The sequence below is a fragment of the Engraulis encrasicolus genome, chromosome 15 (assembly GCF_034702125.1).
Source record: "Engraulis encrasicolus isolate BLACKSEA-1 chromosome 15, IST_EnEncr_1.0, whole genome shotgun sequence".
In the NCBI taxonomy this organism is placed as follows: Eukaryota; Metazoa; Chordata; class Actinopteri; order Clupeiformes; family Engraulidae; genus Engraulis; species Engraulis encrasicolus.
The window spans coordinates 10,623,243-10,645,742 of NC_085871.1; the positions used below are offsets into that span (position 1 = coordinate 10,623,243).

Consider the following 22,500-nt stretch of genomic DNA (forward strand, 5'->3'; position numbering starts at 1 on the left):
ATAATGACCATAATAAGACTGTCGTCACTGACTTTGTGAGGGATAGTTTCCTATCCAAGTATAGGCCAATAGTTACAATCCTTATTAATGACCATACTGTTACCATTGACCGCTCCCTCTGTAGCATCATAGTAATGGTCACCTGGATTTCACACCTCACAGGTAGTAACAGTCAGCTGCATGAGCCCTCAAATTTAATGTTTTCAAAAAATACCTCTAAACCTACGATGACCAGACTGTCACCATCACTGAGTTTGAAAAATTCAGTTCCACAGTCTAATATAGGCAAAACATTTGACTTACAACGACTACACTGTCAACACTGACCGCACCCTCGGTAACACTGTAAAGGTCACTTGGATTTCACAGCCTAGTAACTAGTACAATTTTATTCGGGAGGAACATGTTCCCTACTGCTAAGCATACAATGACCTGACTGTCACCACTGACTTTAGGAGGGACGTTTTCTCAATTTAATATATGCCTAACACTCCCTCTACAACGTCACCGGCATGATCCCTTAAATTGTATTTACGTAGGAGGGACACTTTTCTAGTCTTGTATTCTGCTACACATACGATGACCTGACTGTCACCGCTGACTTTGGGAGAGACACTTTCCCAGTCTATTACACTGTTCATTACATTTTTCATTACATTACACGTAGCTGATGCTTTGTAACCCAAAGCCATTTACAGATATTACAGGCTACTGGTTACAGTCCCTGGAGCAATGTGGGGTTTAGGAGCCTTGCTCAAGGATAGAGATGTAGGGAGTGGTAAGGGCAGGATTCGAACCTGCAACCCTGTAATCTACAGTCCAACTCCTTAACCATTACACCACACCTGACCACACTATTTCTGTTAAGCCAACAATGACCAGACTGTCTGTCACCTCTCCCTTGGTGACTTCATAGTAATATGACCACTTGGACGTCATCACACCCTAGTCACCGGCATAACCCATGGAATTTTATTTGGGAGGGACACTTTCCCAGTCCCTGCTGAGGATACAATGACCTTACTGTCTTCATCAGTGAGTTTGGAAGGGGACTGATATTTTGGGACAGACACTTTCCACTAGTCTTACAATGACCAACTGCTGCATGTGTGTGTGTGCGTGCGTGAGTGCGTGCGTGCGTGCGTGTGTGTCCCTGCCTGTGTGTGTTCAGTGTGTGTGCATGTGTTTGCTGTGTTGCTCAGGAGTTGAACCTCCTGTGACCTCTCTAGCAATGGTCTCTGCCTCTTCATCACTGTTATCTGCTTATGGCAAAATACGCACGCGCGCACGCACACACGCGCACACGCTCACGCACACAAACACACAAACACACACACACACGCAGACACACACACACACACACACACACACACACACACACACACACACACACACACACACACACACACACACACACACACACACACACACACACACACACACCAGACACACACACACACACACACACACACACACACACACACACACACCAGACACCATTGTGTTCTGATGGCTCTAATGTGATTCTGTATTGTTTGTTTGTCTCTTGTTGAACATTAAGCCGTGTGGATGTTCAACCCACAGTGTTCCGTAATTACTCCAGGTCTCCATCACAGTATAATATAATATAATATAATGAGGGCTCTAAATGAACACCAGCCAACCAGCCAAATGCTGGTGAATTTCCATTTTGGCCGGTAGAAAAGACCAACTTGCTAGACACTTTTTTAACCATTATTGAGTGTATGTTTGGCTAGTGAGATTTCATCAACTAGCCATTTTGGCTGGTGGTGATTTTTTATTTTATTTAGGGCCCTGAGCATAATAACACACAAATAGAAGATGAATCTGACCTCCGAATTGTGAATCACTTCTTTCCCTTCTTGAAGGTCCCCTCTGACTCTTAGCAAGCAAGTAACAGAAATTAGTTCATTATCAAATCCTTTATAGAGCAAAGTTAAACACTGCCATTGTCAGACAATAGAGTTGCACACATCACATAATTGAATTGCAAGAAAATGAAATAAAAAGGAAATAATTGAATACAGCTCTTTTCTCAAACACAGGCAGCCGTTTTCAAACAGATGTAGCCATTTTTCCCTCGACATGTGGACTTCAGGGTTATTTTAGGTCCCTTAACTGTCTATGTATGAACTTGTATAAATTGTGATGAGTAAGAATAAGATGTAGATTTTGTTAAGAATTTTAATTACCCGCCATAGACATCTTTGGCTACAAAGCTGTACTTTGGTTAGACCAGTAAATATAAGTTCATTACTTAGCACTTTTGTTTTTTCTTCTTGGCTTATATGCCACTGGCCTTTAGTGAAAGTAGACGACTATAACCCCCGTCACTTTCCATGCAGTCAGACCAGAGAAGATGTCACCTAGCTGACCACAATGCTCTCACCGGGTATTTGCATAGCGGTTTTTGCTGCCGAGCTGCCATGGGTGTGTCTGTCTTGTTAACAGATTGTCAGCGGAAAGCAATTGCAGTGGAATGGAAAACACCACTGTGATCAGGGAAGACGACAGGGAGGGACAAAGGGGTCAGTTGTCCTTGCGCCGGACAGTCTCAGAATTGGGTCCTCATTTCATTGTATGTATTGGTTTGGGACCCTTATAGATGTCCTTATCCTGGGCCTGTACAAAACTGTCACCAGTTTGACACAGTGTGAGGCAAAGTTATTTTGCAGGGATCTGTATAAGTCATAGTTACTCTAACATTTCCTTTCACGTACTGTATTTGAGGAAATGCTTGCATAAGAAAGACAACATGCACGCACATGCACATGGACACACACACACTCTATACACATTCATCCACATACTCACAGTGGAAATTCCATTGGCTTCTGATGGACACAGCTTGTGGAGGTAGCTAATGGATGCCCTGCTGTGTGTGTGTGTGTGTGTGTGTGTGTGTGTGTGTGTGTGTGTGTGTGTGTGTGTGTGTGTGTGTGTGTGTGTGTGTGTGTGTGTGTGTGTGTGTGTGTGTGTGTGTGTGTGTGTGTGTGTGTGTTTTTGTGTGTCTGTGTGTGCGCGTGCGTGTGTGTGTGTTTTTTTTTGCGTGCGTGCATGTGCATGTGTGTATTTGTGTGCTCTTACACATGCTCGCTCATACTGAGCACCAACCAACGCCTCAGATCGGGGAATGTGGGGGCGCAGAGCCATCGAACACTTGACCTTTTGGCTGCATTGACCCAGTGACGGTCTGTGATGGGGACGAAGAGAGAGAGAGAGAGAGAGAGAGAGAGAGAGAGAGAGAGAGAGAGAGAGAGAGAGAGAGAGAGAGAGAGAGAGAGAGAGAGAGAGAGGGAGGAAAAAGACGAGGAGCTTGGAAAAGATGAGAAAGTGTTGAGAGAGAAAGCCTCATGCTGGGAGTGGAGGACCTGCGGAGAGAGAGAGAGAGAGAGAGAGAGAGAGAGAGAGAGAGAGAGAGAGAGAGAGAGAGAGAGAGAGAGAGAGAGAGAGAGAGAGCGAGAGAAAGAGAGAGAGAGAGAGGACAAAAGGCGCCCGCCTAGAGCCACACGCTGGGAGTGGTGAACCTGTGGCGAGACCGTTCAATACTCCCATGGAGAAGACACAAAAAGGTGCGGAGAGGGAGATACGATGAAAGGAGACGGGTGAAAAAAAAGAGACGACAGAGTGGATCTGCGGAAGAAAGAAAGAAAAGCAGCACTGCTCGATCAATATGTCCTCGCCTTGCCACAAAATGACACAATTCATAGGTGTGTGTGTGTGTGTGTGTGTGTGTGTGTGTGTGTGTGTGTGTGTGTGTGTGTGTGTGTGTGTGTGTGTGTGTGTGTGTGTGTGTGTGTTTGTGTGTATGTGTGTGTGTGTGTGAATGCAGCATACGTATGTTTATGTCAATGTATATCATATACATGTGTGTGTGTGTCGAGGTCTGTGTAGGTGTGTGTGTGTGTGTGTGTGTGTGTGTGTGTGTGTGTGTGTGTGTGTGTGTGTGTGTGTGTGTGTGTGTGTGTGTGTGTGTGTGTGTGTGTGTGTGTGTGTGTGTGTGTGTGTGTTTGTGTGTATGTGTGTGTGTGTGTGAATGCAGCATACGTATGTTTATGTCAATGTATATCATATATATGTGTGTGTGTGTCGAGGTCTGTGTATGTGTGTGTGTGTGTGTTTGGGGGGGGGGGGAATGGGGGGGGTTGTCCTGTAAAACAGTAACCTGTACGTAGCCCCTTAATGCACGCCGTACCTCCAGTGGCACGCTGTAATAGTCATTGAAAAGTTAACTACCATAGTACTACAATTTTATGACATAACACAGGGCCGTTAGTGATGCACCATGACTTGGTCATTGCCACTCGGGTAACAGCAATTTTATGATGCTGTGTCTTAACAGGTTAACAGGCATCTAGTCTGACAACGGGCAGCCCCAGCAGGGGAGGCTGCGTAAGGTGCTGATAGTAGCTGCTAGCAGGGTTGCCAGATTGAGCCGTTTCTCACCTAATTGGACTGTGTAGAATGACTATGTGTGGATAGGTGGGCTTTGCTGTAGATTCATGGCCATATGGATAGCACAGGAAGGTGTTATGTCCTGCTGGGTGTTGCTGCCTGTCCGTCGCACCTCCTCCGTTGCCCATGGGTCAGCTGCAGGGTCATCAGTCAGGAACCACCATTCACCAACGTTTCGCTCCTCTAATCCTGAAACGTCTCCTGGTGGCGGAGCAATGACAGAGACGTCTCCCTGTCACCCCCTGCAGCTGATAGATGTTACTGGGTCTTCGTGCTCACATTGGGGCTCGTTCTCCACCAGTGGACCTTCCTCCTGTGTTACCCCTCACGCCGTCAGCAGCATTGGGTCCATTGGCTCTGTGGTTTTTGCCCTGGCTTTTGGTCCCTCTTGTCTCACCTGTTGTTGCAGAGCAAGGTTGCTGTCGGCCCTTCTGTCCACATAGTGCTGTCCCCTGGTGGATTCGAATGCCCCTAAACGTGGTCACTTTCCTCCATCCACATACGCACTTTCGGATGATCTTCTCATTTCCTGGTGTTCTGGTTATCTTGCCAGAACTTCAGGATTGCACAGGAAGGTGTTACATCCTGCTGGGCATTTCTGCCTGTTGCACATACAGTTTACATCAAGAGAATCCCTTATTTATCCAGAATCGTTCCCTTGAGACTAAGAGTCTCCTCTGCCAGGGAGTCCAGGTCAAAATGGCAGCCTACATATAGTTGGAGGTTGGGGGGTTTGAGAATTTGGCTCTCAGTGGTTTAAAAAAAAAAAGTAAAAATACAAAATATACACGTTTATTTTCACAGATTAAGGTCTTGACCAGGGCTCACATGTAAAAGAGATATTTATCTTCTCAGTGTGATTTTGTTTCCCTGCTTACGGTAAATAAAGACAAGAAACAAAAATCTCAGATCTCTGCATTTAACGGGCCATCACTCCACCATTGTGAACATCATTATGTAGAACAGTGTGTGTGTGTTAGTGTGTGGTGTGTGTGTGTGTGTGTGTGTGTGTGTGTGTGTGTGTGTGTGTGTGTATGTGTGTGTGTGTGTGTTAGCCAATGGCAGTCATGGGTTATTACCTGTGGTTAGTGTTCATTACCCAAAGGCCTCCTAGTTCCGAGGCTGAAATTCGATGGCTCTCATGGCTGGACTCTCCAATGGTATGATTGGCTCTTTGGTTATTCTCCAGTGTATGATTGGTCCACTGGATTATTTCCCAGGATGTTATTGGTTCACTAAATGATTACCCAGGATATGATTGGTTCACTGAATGACTTGAGCAGCTTGAATTGGTGTTTTGAGAGCGATTTGGTGCATAATGGCAGACCTGCACTACATCACCTGCAGGTGTTTGGGGAATGCTTGTACTGATAAGTGAGGTGAACTTGCATGGTCAAAGGGGCATAAAATTAGAGAGAGAGAGAGAGAGAGAGAGAGAGATACCTACCACTGTCTTTTTGGCATGGTGTGTGTGGTCATCGGTTTCATCCCCAATTGCAAGCTCTTCAAATTTGTGTCAAACGTTGAAAATTAACAGAAGTCAGAAATGTGAAATAAAGTCTGTATGTATATAATGTATCTGTACCCTTGTCACGCATTCGTAGGGTATGAATGTGTCTTTATACAAATCGTCTGAAGCACCACATTGCTAAGCAACCACAATGGGGGGAGGCATCCATGACATTCAGCCATGTTGAAAATGACAGGCTGTGTCAAGATGGCATGACTGATTGGGGATGTTGGGTTTCAGTGAATGGGTTGTTGATTTTTTTGTGCTGATCGGATTACACCCTCCCATTCAGTGGGGTGATTGCTGTGAATTGATTTAGGCTCAGTCTGAACCTGTCTGCCTGTGTCTGGGTTTCTTTTTTTAAAACTATTGGCATATATAACACAGCGTTTGTGTTGGTTTTGTTGTTTTTTTGTAATGTTTTTTTTTTTGACTGGATACAAACCTGAATATACAGCTGGTGCACTTTGAGGTGTCATTTTACATTCAGGAGCTCATGAAACTGGGTAAAATATCCAATTTGTCTTGAATTCTGTTGAGATGATATACAGTGTACTGTAGTTTTAATGTCATTCATTGTATAACTGACATTCAGGTGTTCATGACACATGTTAAATCATCACAGAACTCAGACAAGACATATCAGATATTTTACCCTCTTTCATACGCTCCTGAATGTCACTTACACAACAATATTGGATGTTTTATTTAACCCCTTAAGACACGGCTTTATAAATTAGCTGTTATCAGAATGGCAATGACCAAGTCATAATGTATTACTAAAGTCCCTGTGCACTGACATAGTAGTGTAGTACTATAGTAGTTAACTTTCAATGCCTATTACAGTGTGCCACAGGAGGTACGGCGTGCATTAAGGGGCTACAGGATGTTAGAATTTGAAATGTCCTGTATTTTGGCCCAGCGTATAAGAGTGAAGATGGGATGTGACGTGAACATGTTATGGATTTTTTGCCGTTTAGACGAAGACGCAACCCTGGCAGTGGTGGATGAAGTACACCAGTTATGTACTTGAGTAAAAGTACAGTTACCTTGCATTGAAAACTACTCAAGTAAAAGTGAAAGTATTCACCTCACTTTTTTACTTGAGTAGAAGTACAAAAGTATCTGCCGTCAAAAATACTTAAGTACTAAAAGTAAAAAGTAAAAACTTAAAAATGAAGCCTTTGGTGCAATTTTAATATTTAAGTGTTGTAGGCCTAGTTTGGTCATATCTAATTAAATATCCCCTGATTTGCATAGGCTATACCAACATGTTAGAACTAGGCCATAACAGGCCTCAGAAACACTGTGGAGAAAGTCCATGGATGTTATAGCATCAGAAGTTTCATTTTTCACCTCTCTAACCATTTACTACTGACCCTAACATGCCCAAAATAACACATGAAAGGGTCTTTAATATTAAGAATGATTAGGCTGAAATTGATTATATGCCTATTAGAACAACTACTACAATACCCCCACCCCAGCCGTAGGCCTACAGTCCAGTATAGGCCTACTTATTTGTGACAGCAAGGAGTTAGAGTAGTAGCCAATAAAGTGCTTTATGTTTAATTTTTGTTATAATTATGGTTTTGGTAGACCTCTTCTTCTTCTTCTTCTTCTTCTTCTTCTTCTTCTTCTTCTTCTTCTTCTTCTTCTTCTTCTTCTTCTTCTTCTTCTTCTTCTTCTTCTTCTTCTTCTTCTTCTTCTTATTATTATTATTATGTAGTGTTTGGTTATGTTAAGGTTGGCTTAGGCCTATGTATGGACAAACAGACTTCTTGCGATTCTAAGCTACCTTTAAAGATAGGAACATCTTCATATACTTGCAATGGTCTCTATTTGCTAGATGCTAATGATTTGCAATAGCCTACTTGATACAACTTTTGGAACACTTATCTGTCTGATCATGAAAAAGCCTTTTGTGCTTGTGCACATCACTGAGCCAATATTTAGCCAAAGTCCACTTTTTTTCTCTTTTTTAAAAAAACGTTCTTACTCTTGTTTTTTACAACCTCACTTTGGTGGTATTGCCAGTGCTTTCCATACCCACTGTAGCCTACTGACCTGACTTAAGGGAAAGGATACATGTTGCAAGGACATGTTGCATGTAGCCTCACTTTGCAACATATGCATGGCAATCCTCATGTAAAGATACAAACCCTTTACACAAGCCTCTTTTCCATAAAGTTGAAGCAAATCATTTTTTTGGTGACAGGGGAGTCTATTAGACAAGTAATTGATATCCCAAACTACTTCAGAAAATACTGCAATGTATTGAGGGGAAAGAATGCTATCACGGAGTTGTGCGCCTGGACCTGCATGGTTTGGAATAAGCAGCATGTTTAGGCATCCTGTGTAGCCTACTTGACTCAAGAAATCAACACGGCAACGCGGCAATTATGTGACTCTATTGTAAGACATAACACAGATATAGCACAGTAAGTCAAATAAGCAGTAGGGCCAACATTAAGTATCAATTCGCTGATTATTCAGTTCAAATGCGAAACCTATCTGACACATTTCGTCTTTGACAGGCGAGTGCAGCCTACGAGCTAAACCTCTCCCCCCTCACACAACGAATACGACGCTACACTCTAACAACGTTATTGTCGCCTGCTTTATTGTTTTGCTGTGCTTTCCGCGTGTTACTACAAAGTACCGTTTCTTCTTATTTCAATTCGTCTCGCAAGGCGCAACAGTGGACACATCAGTGGCTAGGCCCAGAGCCATCTAATATCAGAGTTACGCCACTCCCATAGACCTCTATGGACCAATCTTTCCACAGCAATGGCGGCTCTCATGGAGCCTCACGGAGCGTTAACATGGAAATCCCCATTGACTTTAGTTCTATTAGAAGTTACTTAGTTCCAGGAGGTGGCCGTAGAACACAGAAAATGTGGTAAAGGTAATGTAATTTGTTTGTACTTAATCTTTGTTTTGTATGTGATGGTTCTGTGTTAGTTTCCAACGAACAGAAGTTTACTGTTAAGAAACATTTTAATCTACGCAAATCACATCACCAACCGACTTCCTGGTCCCCGGTTTGCGCAACTCTGTTATTAGATGGCTCTGGGTAGGCCTATTGCTCTGCTCGCTTTCCTTCTGAAACTAATTCTGTAGGCCTACAGTAGAGCTTGTTGTCACGTGACACATTACAACCAATCACAATGCCGAATCTCTGAGTCTGCCAATCGGATTCAGTTTCACTTTCTTCACACAAGCGTGAAATCTCAGATTTCATTTGACCAGGGCATTAAAAATGAATTAATTCACCTGCCGTGTATCGCCTTTTTTTTAAAAAAGGAACGAGTAAGGAACGAGTGTTTCTGTAAATGTAACGGAGTGAAAGTACTAAATTTCGCTTTGAAATGTAGTGAAGTAAAAGTATAAAGTCTTACCAAATAAAAATACTTGAGTAAAGTATGAAAGTATGGAAATGTTACTTAAGTACAGTAACGAATTACATTTACTTCGTTACTGTCCACCACTGAACCCTGGTCATCTTAAAAACTCCCTACTCTGGAAGGAGTCTTCCGATTGTTCATCTTCAAGCCCCGATGGCAGGGTTGCCGTGTAAATGAAAGGCACTACTGATAAAAAAAACTACATATTTTTTAAATATCTTTGACACACTAAAGCTCTGCCATACAGTTATGTATGAAATCAAAATAATCAAAAGTAACAATAATTAAAAAATAAAGCCATGCGTAAAACTTCCATGATTATAGCCTGTTTCCAGCTGCTACCTCACATTTCTGTTTCAGCATGACTAAAGGTTCCTATAATAACCCATGCCCATCCAGTGGCTCACATTTGAGTTACAGTTTCTCATCTTGTGCCTGACTGTCGAACCACCTCAGTATTGGGGCGGATAGGCCATCAAGCTGAGGTATAATAATTATCACGTCGCACAGCAGAGCAGACAGAGCAGAGCAGGGAGGCCATGGGAGCTGAGATGAGATGAAATGTCACAGAGCAGAGCAGAGCAGAGCCGAGCTGATTCGCTCACTGTAATTAAGACATCCTGAAAGGCCACATGACCCCAGGGAGATGCGTCTTCTTGAGTTTAGCAGTAGGCCCTACCTGTTTTACAGTGTCCACATAGTCTTACAGAACATGGCACTACAGTGTTTGTTTGTGCGTGTGTGTGTGTGTGTGTGTGTGTGTGTGTGTGTGTGTGTGTGTGTGTGTGTGTGTGTGTGTGTGTGTGTGTGTGTGTGTGTGTGTGTGTGTGTGTGTGTGTGTGTGTTTTCGCTAATGGCAGTCATGGGTTATTACCTGTGCTTAGTGTTCTTTAGCCAAAGGCAGTGGCTTACATCACAGTGCGACATGCATGGAATGCTGCTGTACCTGTTTTTCCAGTTTGTCTTGTGCAGATTTATCTGCAGGTGTTTATGAACAAGTGATTTATGAATGACTATAATCTTTTTTAAGGAACATCAAACCTGTCAAGGGACAAAAGACGGAAATTAGCCTCTTGGCTACAATCTTGTATATTTAGCATTTTTGTTTAAATGCTGGCAATATATGCTGTCCCTTTCTTAAATAAATAAACTTGTAAACTTGTAAACTTGTAAACCTATCCTCAAAATAGGGGTATACTATGGTTAATTTTAGACCGTAAAAGCCTCAGGAGCTACATAAAGCGAATGCTTTTAAATGTTTTAACACTTTCTGAAAACCCTGAGGCTTTTCTGACACATCTGACCCATCTGTCAGCTTACGCTAAATCATTAATTTATCAACATGACTGATGGAAGCAAGAAAATGTGTGATGAAGTGGTCCACACACTGGGTATTAACTCCAAAAATACAACTTTATTTCATTTTTACATTCGGCAACGTTTCGATCCAACAGAGGGATCTTCCTCAGGCAAGAAACATGTGCCAAAACATGTACTTGGCCTACAGTACTTTAGACATTGGCCATTTTGAAATAAAAGTCTAGATTATTGGCTATATTTTTCATATACTTTCATAATATTTGTTTACAATGTTGTAGATCTGTTAATCTCAAATGATGTCACATTATTTATTCTCGGGCTGCAATTTCCATCCCCAAGGGAAGAATGATGCTTCCCAGCTGCTTTCCAGCAGAGCACATACTGTATAGTCAGCCAATGTGTCACTGATTCTTGAAAGTTTGGCAAAAACATGTCCCTGCAGTAAAATATTAATTCTGTTGAAAATCAACTAAATTTTCACAAACAAAATGAACCCACGTAATGGCCAAGGGGTCTGTCACACGAATACACAGTTGTTTGAAATATTTAAGTGTAATTTTATTACTTTTCATGGCTATAAACCTGTCCACACCCTGTAAAAACGCCTGTCCCAAGGACTGGCATCATCATTTCAATTGACTTAAAATACAAAAATCACCAACAGAATTGAACAATATCACCATGATGTGGAAGACCATATTAAAGTGGTTCTACAGATGTGCACATAGTGGATGTAAAACAATATTTACTATTATTTACTGATTGCTCAAAATGTGTCCAGCATATTGGTCACCACCGTCAGATTTTTTCTAAAAGACAATAAAATCAGGTATGCACAAGGTAATTTTCATTACTGAGGACCCCTTTTCAAACCTTTAGCTCTATTGCCTACTTCACCATCACTGAAGCTCCTGTAAGTTTATTATTTTGTCCTCAATTTGTTAATTTGTTTGGACACTGGTACTGTCCCAACCATAAACTGTCAACACCGTCGGGGGTTTTAATAGTATTGTATTACATTAATGTTAATAAATATAATTTTTTTCAGAAAAGGTATGAAGCACCCAAGAAACAGAGCGAAAATGAAATGGCTAATGTGAACAAACAATGCATAATATTTAAAAGAGTGTTTTTTTGTCTCACACCGTCAGATGTCACCACCGTCAGATTTTGTTCTGCTCATCATTTTGTTCCATATTTTACTAAATTGTGCTGGTTAATGAAACATTACTAGGCATGTTAGTAATATTTGTGATCCAAAATGATACTCTAGCCACCACTGAGGTGCATTTGGAGGTTTTTTTGTCAGAAAACCTGACGGTGGTGACATCTGATGGAGTTCACCAAAAAACACATGTTTTACGTGTTTTTGACATGTTTTAAGAATATGCATACAATAAGTATCTACAGTTATGTTGAATTGTTAAAGGCCAACTTCACATAAAACCCGGTTTTACCTGTTCCTATTGTCAAACGGACTGTCACCCATAGCTACACAAACATCCAAGGTCCCATAGTGGGGCGTCACCTCCCCTTGGCGCGTTTCCTAATTTAAATAAATTATGCAGTTTCTGGAGCGAATAAGAAAAGCCCTTCTCTCGTACGTCACATCGAAACGGGGCGTTCCTAATGCAAATGAGGGGCCAACCCACCCCCAAACTGCCCTCCCCGCCCTCACCAGAGCCCTTGATAAGAACCTCCCCCCAGAGGAAGTTGTTGTTGAGATTGAAGACCCGCGGTTCTGAGAAGCTAAGTAAGCTAACTGTTTATTAGCATGGCAGAACATACTCGTTCGTGTGCAATTTGTGGCACTAAAGCATCGACATCGATGCATTTCTTGCCCAAAAAGGAGGATGATCGGAAGAAATGGCTGGAGTTCATCTATGGGACATCACAACCAGCTAAATATAACAAGACGCTAGTGTTGTGTTCCACACATTTCCAGGACAGCGACTTCACTAACATGGGGGAATATAGCCGTGGCTTCGCTACAAGGCTGATTCTACGACCTGGGTCAATACCATCACGTAGAACAGGCACCAGCCCACAAGCGGTAAGTCGTGGATTATGAAGTTTTGCATCCAGTGTTTTGTTACAATAGGCTAACAACATGCTTGTTTCGTTCTGTGGCAGCCTGATATGGGTAGAATTAGAGCTACATAGCCACAGCCACTGACTGGCGTGTGTCTAGCTCCAGTTCTGTATCAGCACGATAGTGACCAAGCTAAGTAAAACAAAAAAGAATGTTTTATGCAACTGAGCCCTTTTTTGAGCTACTGAACTCAGATTAATCCGCGCAGTACACCGGAGTGTGTTCAAACGAGTAAACAAAACAATTGTGTTTATTTTCGCCCCTTTGCCCTGGCTTTGAAAGTGCTTCTTGCTTACTAACACGCCCAATTTGCGTTTACCTGTTGTATAACGTTATACTCCTCATTCGTTTATGTTTCGAAGTCACGAAATGGTGGCAAAGCTTTGGTTAGTGTAGGTATTTTTGAACTATCGGGTGATTGGCTTTAGCTGCCGCGCACAGTACAATCACTGTCTCCAGATCGCCATTACGGATGGTCGCGCAGGCACTCGAAGATGGACGCAGCTGTGCTCATTTCAAGGGTCATTTCCAAATAACACACGCAGACATCCTAAGTGTCCATAAAGTTCATTGAAAGCGACTCCCCGTTGCCCGCGAGTCAGATAAAATATCCCTGGTTTTAGACTATGTAGCCTACGTTTTTCCAATTGGCAATGCGGGACAGAGAAAGATAATTACTTGTGCGCCCTGCAAAAGTCCCAGTAGAAATCGCAGGCAGGTGTTCTATGCAGACTGGACGATATAAAGCACACTAATATACACGCCTTTTAACACGAATGCCGTTCTGATTGTCTGAGGTGTCAAGGGTCGATAATCTCCCTGAAATGAGTTTTTGGAACTTTGGATGTCTGCACACGTGTACCTAGTTTCTAAACCTGTGTTTCTAAAACTGTTCCAAAATATTCACCACAGCTCACCTATGCGTAATTGCAGTCATTGACACATTTGTTATGCTAATGCTTTGGGGACCCGTTTTCTTTCTGTCTACAGAGCACATCTCAAGTACTGAGGCCACCCTTTACCCATGTTGCCACTCAGACAGACCGACCTCGCCGTTCGACGCGCACTACTCAGGTGTCAATGCGTACATTAGGCCCTCACATGAGAAGCAAAGGTTTGTTGTTTATACATTACATTTTTGTTTCAGTTTCTGTATATTTCATTTCTTTCTTTTGAGGCAGATCATTATGAATTGAAGCAAAATGCTATTCCAGAATGTGTAGCTACTTGCAGTTACTATAGGCCCTACTACTGCTCCTTTCTGTATGTTATGGCCAGTGTTAGGCAAGTTACTCAAAAGCTGTAATGCATTACGGATTACATGTTACTGTCTTTTCCAAATCCCTTACACTACACCATTGCTATATTTACACTACTTTTGCATTAATTTAGTTACTCTCATAAAAAGAATAGGCCAAGATATAGATCTGGTCATTTATTGCAGTGTGAAGCAATCTCATGAGGCATGCATTTTTCACCTCCAACCCCGGAGGTGTTTTTGGCAGCATGCAGACTAAGAACTTCCAGGTTCAGGAATAGCTTCTTTCTGGCCCACCACACTGTATACCCCTAAAAAACAGGTCATTGGAATGCATTTGTAATTTCAGTTATTTAATATTGTAACTAAGTAACTATTACAGATCCCCCCCCCTGTAGTGCCTTGCATTACTGCAATACAGCAAAAAAAATTGCAGTATAATTAATTACTTTTGTGATGCATTACTGCCCAACACCCAGGTTATGGCATTGCAGTATGTGAAAGTGTGTAGTGTCTTCTGTCAGTAACACACATTTTGTTGACTGTAGAAGTCCAATTTGATTGCGACATCGACGCAAAGAAGTGTGAAAGCAAAGGAGTAGGCACTTCTGATGCACCATGGGGCCCACCATCCTCTACACCCATAAGGCCCGTTCAACATCGCCCATCTAAAAGACCTCGGGTGGAGGAAGAGGAGGAGGAGGAGGAGGCCACCACCAGCGCTGCTGCAGCTGCTGCTGACGTCACTGACACCCTCTCATTACCTGATCCTGATCCTCACGATCCAACATATGACCCTGCTGCACAGTCGATGACCACGCTAACAGAATCGTCACAGCTTTCGTAAGTGCTTCTGCATGTTCTCATCAGACATTAATACACACATTTGTATTGAAGAGTTTATTGTCAAACTAATGTTCTCTCCCCTTCTCTTTCTCCGTCTTATCTGTAATAGTGACAGCTTCTCAACATCAACAACTGGTCACACCGACAAAAAATACATAGTTTTTGAAAAGAATATCATGGAACTCTTCCAGCGCTGTCCAAGGTGCAGCAAGTCACCAGAGTTGAAAACATACAGGCGAGGAACATTTTTATCCATCGACCAGATCTGCCACCACTGTGAGTTCTTCAGACAATGGAAGAGCCAGCCACTACTTAAGAGCACACCAGTAGGCAACATCCAACTGTCAGCAGCCGTATATTTCAGTGGATCATCATTCTATCAAGTGCAAAGGGTAAAGTATACTCTTTTTTTATTTCAACACCTTATGGATTTTCTGGTGTAGTTTTTGAATAACTTTTTCATAAGTAACTCATTGCTTGCGTAATGAAATAATAAAGCTTGTATTACCCCATGTGGCAGGGGTTTACCAAAACTAGCTGCCTCAGTCTTTTATTTATTACATATATATTTTCATTTATAGATGTTTCAAGCCATGCGCCTCCAAAACATCAGTTACTCAGCATTCCGGAGGCATGCAAACCGTTTCCTTGAGCCGGCAGTGATTCACTCATGGCACCAGCTTCAAGACACTGAAGTGGAGTCTCTGAGGCACAAAAAAGTCAAGCTTGGCGGGGACATGAGGGCAGATTCACCTGGTTAGTTCTTTCCATCTGTCTATCTGCACACATCATGTATAACTGTTGCAATACGGACCCAAATGTGTGATGAAATTTGAATAACAGCCCTGTTTTGTATTTGAAGGACACTGTGCCAAGTATGGAACTTACAGTCTTATGAATCTGGAGACCAACAGCATCATTGACCTTCAACTAGTACAGGTTAGTGGGCACTTGTGTATAGAATGATGGACATTTTTACACAATTCGCATTGCCCATTATCTGCTCTGCTTTCACTCTCACTGACATTTCTTTCTCTATAACTCAACACTACGTCCTAGGCAATATATATAAGCTTTGTGTTAAGTCAATATATACTTCCTTTCTATGTGTTCGCAGAGCAATGAAGTCGGTGGGAGCCACAATATGGAGAAAGAGGGACTCACAAGAGGACTGCAGCTGTTGGAGTCGAAGGGTGTGGCTGTGGACTACATTGTCACAGACCGTCACCCCCAGATCCAGAAGTTCCTCAGAGACCGCAAGATAACCCATTATTATGATGTGTGGCATTTGGAGAAAGGTCAGTACCTTATGGGTTACAAAGTGCATTTTTAATTCCACGTAGGATTCTCATATGTATGACCATGACAAGCAGGGGTGGATTAATGAACAGGCCTATGAGACTTCTGTGTAGGCATAATTACCGTTAGGTGGGTTCGGCATTTAAAGTTGCGCTTTTGGGCTTATAGTAATCTCAGCATAGGCCATGTGACACTCATTTTGTCATCTCAACATCCCAAATATGAGGGAGTGAGTCGGGTTGCTATTCCTTGCCCTGAAATTTATAAGAATGCAGGTAATTGCATCTAAAAACACAACATTTTCACCGACACCCCCCTACACAAATTTTCTACCCACCCACAGCACCCTCTGGCAAAGATGTGTTGCTGTCCCTCTGCGCACACACTGCATACGTTTAAAGTTCTATAGCACCCGAACTCTCTAGCATGGGGGACTGGGGTGTATCATAGTGTCCCATTACCTGCTAGCTGTGAGCACTGTGTGTAGTTTTCTTAGCATGTCTGATTAGCAGGGTCAAGGTATGGTTTTTTTGTGGGGGTATGGGGGCCAAGACGGTGTCTGGCCCAGGGAGCCATAACTTCTTAATCTGCCCCCGATGACAAGTGTGAAGTACACTAATACCTCTTGTGACTCTCAGGTCTGTCCAAGAAGGTGGCAAAAGCAGCTAAAGAGAAGGACTGTGAGGTGGTGAAGAAGTGGCAACGAGGGATCAGCAACCACGTGTACTGGTGTGCAACATCCTCCTCCTCTGGGGCCGAAAAACTTGCCAAGTGGAAATCTGTGATGAACCATATGCAAAACAAACACGAGCACGACAACCCGATCTTCCCGAAATGCCTCCACCCTGACCGCAATAGCACAGACCGCAAGAAGTGGTTTAAAACCAGGTACTTATTGTTATACTTTTATTATGAACTCGCCGCATGTTGTGACAATGCCTTTTGAAGAGATATTTACATTGCGCTTTATCTTTTCAGGTACCAAAGCCATACAGAGGATGGAGAAGATTCTTGTTAACAAGAGGGTTCTCAATGATGTGGAGAAACTAAGCTCCCGGTACCAGACGTCAACTCTGGAAGCCTTTCACAGCCTGATGTTGCGGTTCACACCCAAGAATGTGGTCTTTCCTTTCATCGGAATGCTGTGCAGGTACTATATGTTTGTAAACGCCAGCCTTTTCAACATGTTTGCAGTAGTGCCAGTGACACGAATAGCAATGTCTATATCTTCCAAAAAGAAATGTGTTTTCCTACTCGTAAAGCATCGTTTTGCTATGGTTATGCTCAATTGAGGTCACAGGGCCACTAACCATATGCTTCTTAAATTTGATTTACAGACACTATCTGGCAGCACTTCACTTCAATGAAAATGCAGGGCGGGCGGACTCAGGCAAGAACCACAAAAGGAACCTTGAGATACAGCATCCACTACCCCAAGGCCAAAAAGGGAGGATACTCTGTGAAGCCAGTGAAGACAAAAGCAACATACCGTAAGATATTTCACAATTGTTTTGATCTTTTCACTGAAAAGTTAGATTTGTAACAAATTATTTTTTTAAAGGATATACATATTTACACTGAACAATATTTCCCAGGTTACGTGCACAAGATGATGAGTCTGTTGTTCGAGGAGGTCATCCCAAACCCTAAGCCATACTTGGAGGAGCTGGAAAAGATTCCTGTTCCGAATCCCCTGTCCTCAGCATTCCACCACCCTCCACTGGCAGAAGCTGTAGAATCCTACAGATCCCGCTTCAATCAAGGGCAGCCCTGAAGCCTACATACTGGCCCTCCGTGTCCGGAAACTCCTGTCTGATGCGCCGAACGACACATGCCGGGATGACAACGCGGACTTTTCTCCCCAGCCAGCCCCAGCACCAACTGACGAAGCATCTGTAGGCCAGATGCCGGCATCGTCTGGAAGACAAAGATTGTTGTATACACCGTTTGTCAATGTTGTGCCTTTGCATTTTTTATGTAACATTTGTAAATAAATTGCACGATTTCTTACAGGAGCCCCCGGTGTTATTTCTTTTTCATAAATCACTGTGCACAGATATGTATGTCTTTCAGTCTGGAACAATGAGTAATGATTAAAAAAATAAGTAGCGATGTGTAGTGTATGATTTGTGTGTTTTACAATAGAAGTGACTGATTTTACTGCCACTTAAACAGTGCAGTGAGTATAGTACAACTACAGCATGCCTGTGCACACCGTTTTAACCTTGAAGATTTACAGAACGAGTACCTTTGGTAGCCTCTCACTCGCAGGCTTCCGTGGTCTGTCCGGAAGTCATTGAGGGCTTTCTGCAGTGCATATATATTTAGGCACACAGGTTCCAGTCCAGGGTGTTGGCTCATGCAGGCAACAGGGGTGATGGTATCGGTCAGTCTTGTCATTACCTAAAAAGTTGAACATGAATGTGTATAATTTATCAACGACAAAGGCTACCCATCATCACACAAGTGCAGAGGTGTCCAAAGTAAAAAAAAAAAAAAAAGATATGTTTTTGGTACCTATAACACTAGCACATGGCATAACATAGTTGTTACACCATTTACTCCACTCCACCCAATGAGAGACAGTGATGTTACTGAAAAACACTGAAACCCTTTTGAGCCAACCGTTTGCTGATCATAACGGAAGTACATGGATCTGCTTGCTTACTAAGACAAGTTACCTCTTGTGTTGGAAATAAACAGTTTATTTCTTTTTCATTTATACTTCAAAAATGTATTCTGCATAAGCATCAGAGTATGATGCATATTGCTCACCAGTGTTGGGCAAGTTACTCAAAAACGAATGCATTACTGATTACATGCTACTTTGGCAGCATGCAGACTGAAACTACCAGGTTCAGGAATAGCTTCTTTCTGACCCACCACAATCCAGGTCATTGTAATGCATTGCAACTTGAGTTAATAGCATTGTAACTAAGTAGTAAATGTTACAGTAGTAAATGTTTTGCCCTGTAATGCCTTACATTACCGCATTACAGCGAAAAGTGATGCATTGTAGTAGTTCGTAACTTTTGAAATGCATTACTGCCCAACACGGTTGTACACAAGCTTTTGAGCAAGAGATGAAATGTCTATCGTACCTGGGGAATCTCACGGCAGCAAATGTTCTCCTCCTCAAGCGGCATTCTTTCACAATTGTCGCATGAACACCTAACAAACATGAATGGTATTAGACAATTTCTGTCTTCATATTGGTGTAATATTACCGAACGATCATTCTGTGTTGGTGAACTGTTATCTGAAGACAAGCACACTACTTTAGAGGAGGAATTAAGCAGGAAGACCCTTTCTGGTTGTTGTAACATCAACATACTAAAAGATCGCTTACAGAATCAGAACTTGGTCACAACATTGTTTATTATTATTAGAAAGCATAGTTGAAAGCGATTGTTAAAACGCTAAGCATACTTGTAATAACACGACAAGAACATAATAAACATTGAGATTACCATTCCGAAACGTTCATCGTCAAACGATGAGGAATCGGTTCCTCCTCCACCTCTCCATCGTCCTCTGACTCAGGATCATATATATATGGCTGTATCTCTGAAGACATGTTGAGATTTTAGTCCAAAAAACAATGTTTTCCAGCAGACGGACCCAAGTACCGGTAGGCTAAGCTAGCTAACAGCTTGCAGCTTCCCAAAGTTGTACATAGCGCGAGCGGGGGAGGCGGGTTCATTCATTCATGGGAGGGAGCCAATCAGAGAGACCTCATTATCACGTCATGCATATTCATGAGAGGGAGCCAATCAGAGACACCTACTTATCGCGTCACGCATATTCATGAGGGTAAGCCCTGAAAGCCGGAAAACCCTGTCGTTTCTGAACAAGCCATTTTTCCGGCCCTAAACACCAGCTTGAAACAAAATAACCACAGCGTTTTTTTAAACGGGACCAACGCGTAACACATTCAATAACATTGGGGAACACGGCAATATTAATGAAATAACGTTGAGAGGCCATCTTTAAAGTAATTCACTTTAATACAGTAAACATGTGTTTTTACTTCTAATTCTGTCTGCCGCTGTTGACAAAACAAGAAAGAGCCCATTTTATGAAAAATGTTAAACATGGGGAGCTTGGCCAATGCATTCACTGCACAGCCAAGACCTACATGTATGATAATACACCTCTATATTTTGGATTTGAACAACTTAAAAGCTGTTTTTACCACATTTTCAACGACCAGTGGCTTACTTCCTAGATAATCTAACTAATGAAGTAAAAACACATGCTCATACTGTGCACACACAAAAATAAAGTGTTTATGCAAGATGCCATTGACTTGAGAGGGCTATTTATTTTGCTAAATGCAGGTACTAATTAGGCCACTTTCACCACTCTCAGATTACTGTCACCACCGTCAGTTCTTAAGTCACCACCGTAAGAAGGAGTTTTGGACATTTTAAAGGAATGTGCTTACAACATTTTCCTTAGGAGTTGTTGAAATATCAAAGTAATAGCCAATTTAAGCCTACACGAATATTTGTGAAATTACAAAAAATTGTTTGTTGTATTTAGGCGTTAGGTAAGCATCGTATGACGGTACATATTTTAAAATTAGAACACATGAAACAGTATTAAAATAGAACAGAAGTGAATTTTCAACATTTAAAGGCATATGTGTGAACAAAAAAATACACATAATCACTTAAAAACTCCAGATACATATGCAACCAAATCAATACAATTTTAATAACTTTTAATTGTGTCTGACGGTGTTGACAAAAAACAAGGTATGACCGGAGAAAAGCCTGATTTCTGAAAAAAATACATAATGGGGAGATTGGCCTTGTGCATTTCTGAAAAGCCAAGACCTTAGTCTACGAGGATATACCATATAATTTTGTAATTCACTTTTTTTTTTCTGTCAACATTACAACCTGTTTTAGCCACTTTCTCAAGAATCAGTGGTGTACTATTGTGAACTGTCATTGAATGGTCACTGTTATTGTACACCATATTGGACTTGGTATTGCCATATTCTAATGTCATCCAATGGGAATGAAACATAATCATCACACACGCAGGCACGCACACATGCGTGCACATAGGCACGCACAGGTGTACACACACACACACACACACACACACACACAGGTGTACACACACACACACACACACACACACACACACACACACACACACACACACACACACACACACACACACACACACACACACACACACACACACACACACACACACACACAGTGAACCTATGGAAGGATGCTATTGGGAAAATAGGAAAAAACCACCTTTATTTCATTTCCTGCTTCCGCTCCCTATTATTTACTTGTGTGTGTGTGTGTGTGTGTCTGTGTGTGTGTGTGTGTGTGTGTGTGTGTGTGTGTGTGTGTGTGTGTGTGTGTGTGTGTGTGTGTGTGTGTGTGTGTGTGTGTGTGTGTGTGTGTGTGTGTGTGTGTGTGAGAGAGAGAGAGACGTGTGTGTATGTGTGTGTGTGTGTGTGTGTGTGTGTGTGTGTGAGAGAGAGAGAGAGAGAGAGAGAGAGAGAGAGAGAGAGAGAGAGAGAGAGAGAGAGAGAGAGAGAGAGAGCATGTGTGTGACTGGTACACCTGCAAGGCTTATTTTAGCCTCATGAAAAGGCCAGGGTGTGATGGCGTACGGTGTGATGGTGAGAATGAGATCCATTCCCAGTGACAGCCAGGATAAACATTACGCCATCACTGTTTGTCTGTGTGTGTGTGTGTGTGTGTGTGTGTGTGTGTGTGTGTGTGTGTGTGTGTGTGTGTGTGTGTGTGTGTGTGCGCGTGTTTGCGCGTGTGTGCGCACGCGCACACGGCGCATTCGCTGCACTTCCTAGCCATGTTCTTTTGTTGAATGAGATCTGCCTATGAAGCCTAAAGTTTTGTGGAATTTTGAGTGAATTGATTGATTCCCTGACACGCACATATTTAAAGTAATCCCCTCTTCACTCATACTCACGCCATCACTTTACTCACTCGCTCATTCACCCGCTCACTCACTCACTCACTCACTCACTCACTCACTCACTCGCTCGCTCGCTCGCTCACTCACTCACTCACTCACTCACTCACTCACTCACTCACTCACTCACTCACTCACTCACTCACTCACTCACTTACAGGGGTGGACAAACTGGATTGAGAAAGTAAAAGTCTTCTTGCCTGTTTTCCTAATAAAAGTTGATCTCACCAATTAGCTCACCAGCCTGGCTGAAAGCTTGCGGTAATTAGGATTGGCTGGTTCATTTCTAGACTGGCTAGAGCTAATATGTGGCAGGGTT

The 22,500-nt window shown here is 42.4% G+C and overlaps 3 protein-coding genes across 4 annotated transcripts in view; 2 read left to right on the forward strand and 1 right to left on the reverse strand.

Moving 5' to 3' along the window:
• LOC134463764 (copine-8) overlaps positions 1-22,500 on the forward strand; it is a 195,305-nt gene that overhangs the window by 14,284 nt on the left and 158,521 nt on the right. The gene's annotated exons all lie outside the window — the stretch shown is intronic.
• LOC134464750 (uncharacterized) lies at positions 15,456-17,226 on the forward strand. Its single transcript, XM_063218097.1, has 5 exons — positions 15,456-15,665; positions 15,772-15,848; positions 16,027-16,207; positions 16,847-17,096; positions 17,187-17,226. Exons 1-5 carry the CDS (start codon positions 15,491-15,493, stop codon positions 17,224-17,226), a joined length of 723 nt encoding a protein of 240 aa, XP_063074167.1. The 5' UTR covers positions 15,456-15,490.
• LOC134463763 (P2X purinoceptor 7-like) lies at positions 17,963-20,179 on the reverse strand. The gene is made up of 4 exons (XM_063217025.1): positions 19,679-20,179; positions 19,310-19,379; positions 18,457-18,611; positions 17,963-18,125 (listed from the first exon to the last, which is right to left on the reverse strand). Exons 1-4 carry the CDS (start codon positions 19,783-19,785, stop codon positions 17,963-17,965), a joined length of 495 nt encoding a protein of 164 aa, XP_063073095.1. The 5' UTR covers positions 19,786-20,179.

Bases quoted from the DNA above. Each gene is read 5' to 3' on its own strand.
- LOC134464750 (XM_063218097.1), top strand. From the start codon at position 15,491: ATGTTTCAAGCCATGCGCCTCCAAAACATCAGTTACTCAGCATTCCGG. The intron at 15,666-15,771 runs GTTAGTTCTTTC...TTGTATTTGAAG, and splicing joins CATGAGGGCAGATTCACCTG to GACACTGTGCCAAGTATGGA. The intron at 15,849-16,026 runs GTTAGTGGGCAC...ATGTGTTCGCAG, and splicing joins TTGACCTTCAACTAGTACAG to AGCAATGAAGTCGGTGGGAG.
- LOC134463763 (XM_063217025.1), bottom strand. From the start codon at position 19,785: ATGTCTTCAGAGATACAGCCATATATATATGATCCTGAGTCAGAGGAC. The intron at 19,380-19,678 runs GTAATCTCAATG...CATGTTTGTTAG, and splicing joins ACGATGAACGTTTCGGAATG to GTGTTCATGCGACAATTGTG. The intron at 18,612-19,309 runs GTACGATAGACA...TCAACTTTTTAG, and splicing joins GCTGCCGTGAGATTCCCCAG to GTAATGACAAGACTGACCGA.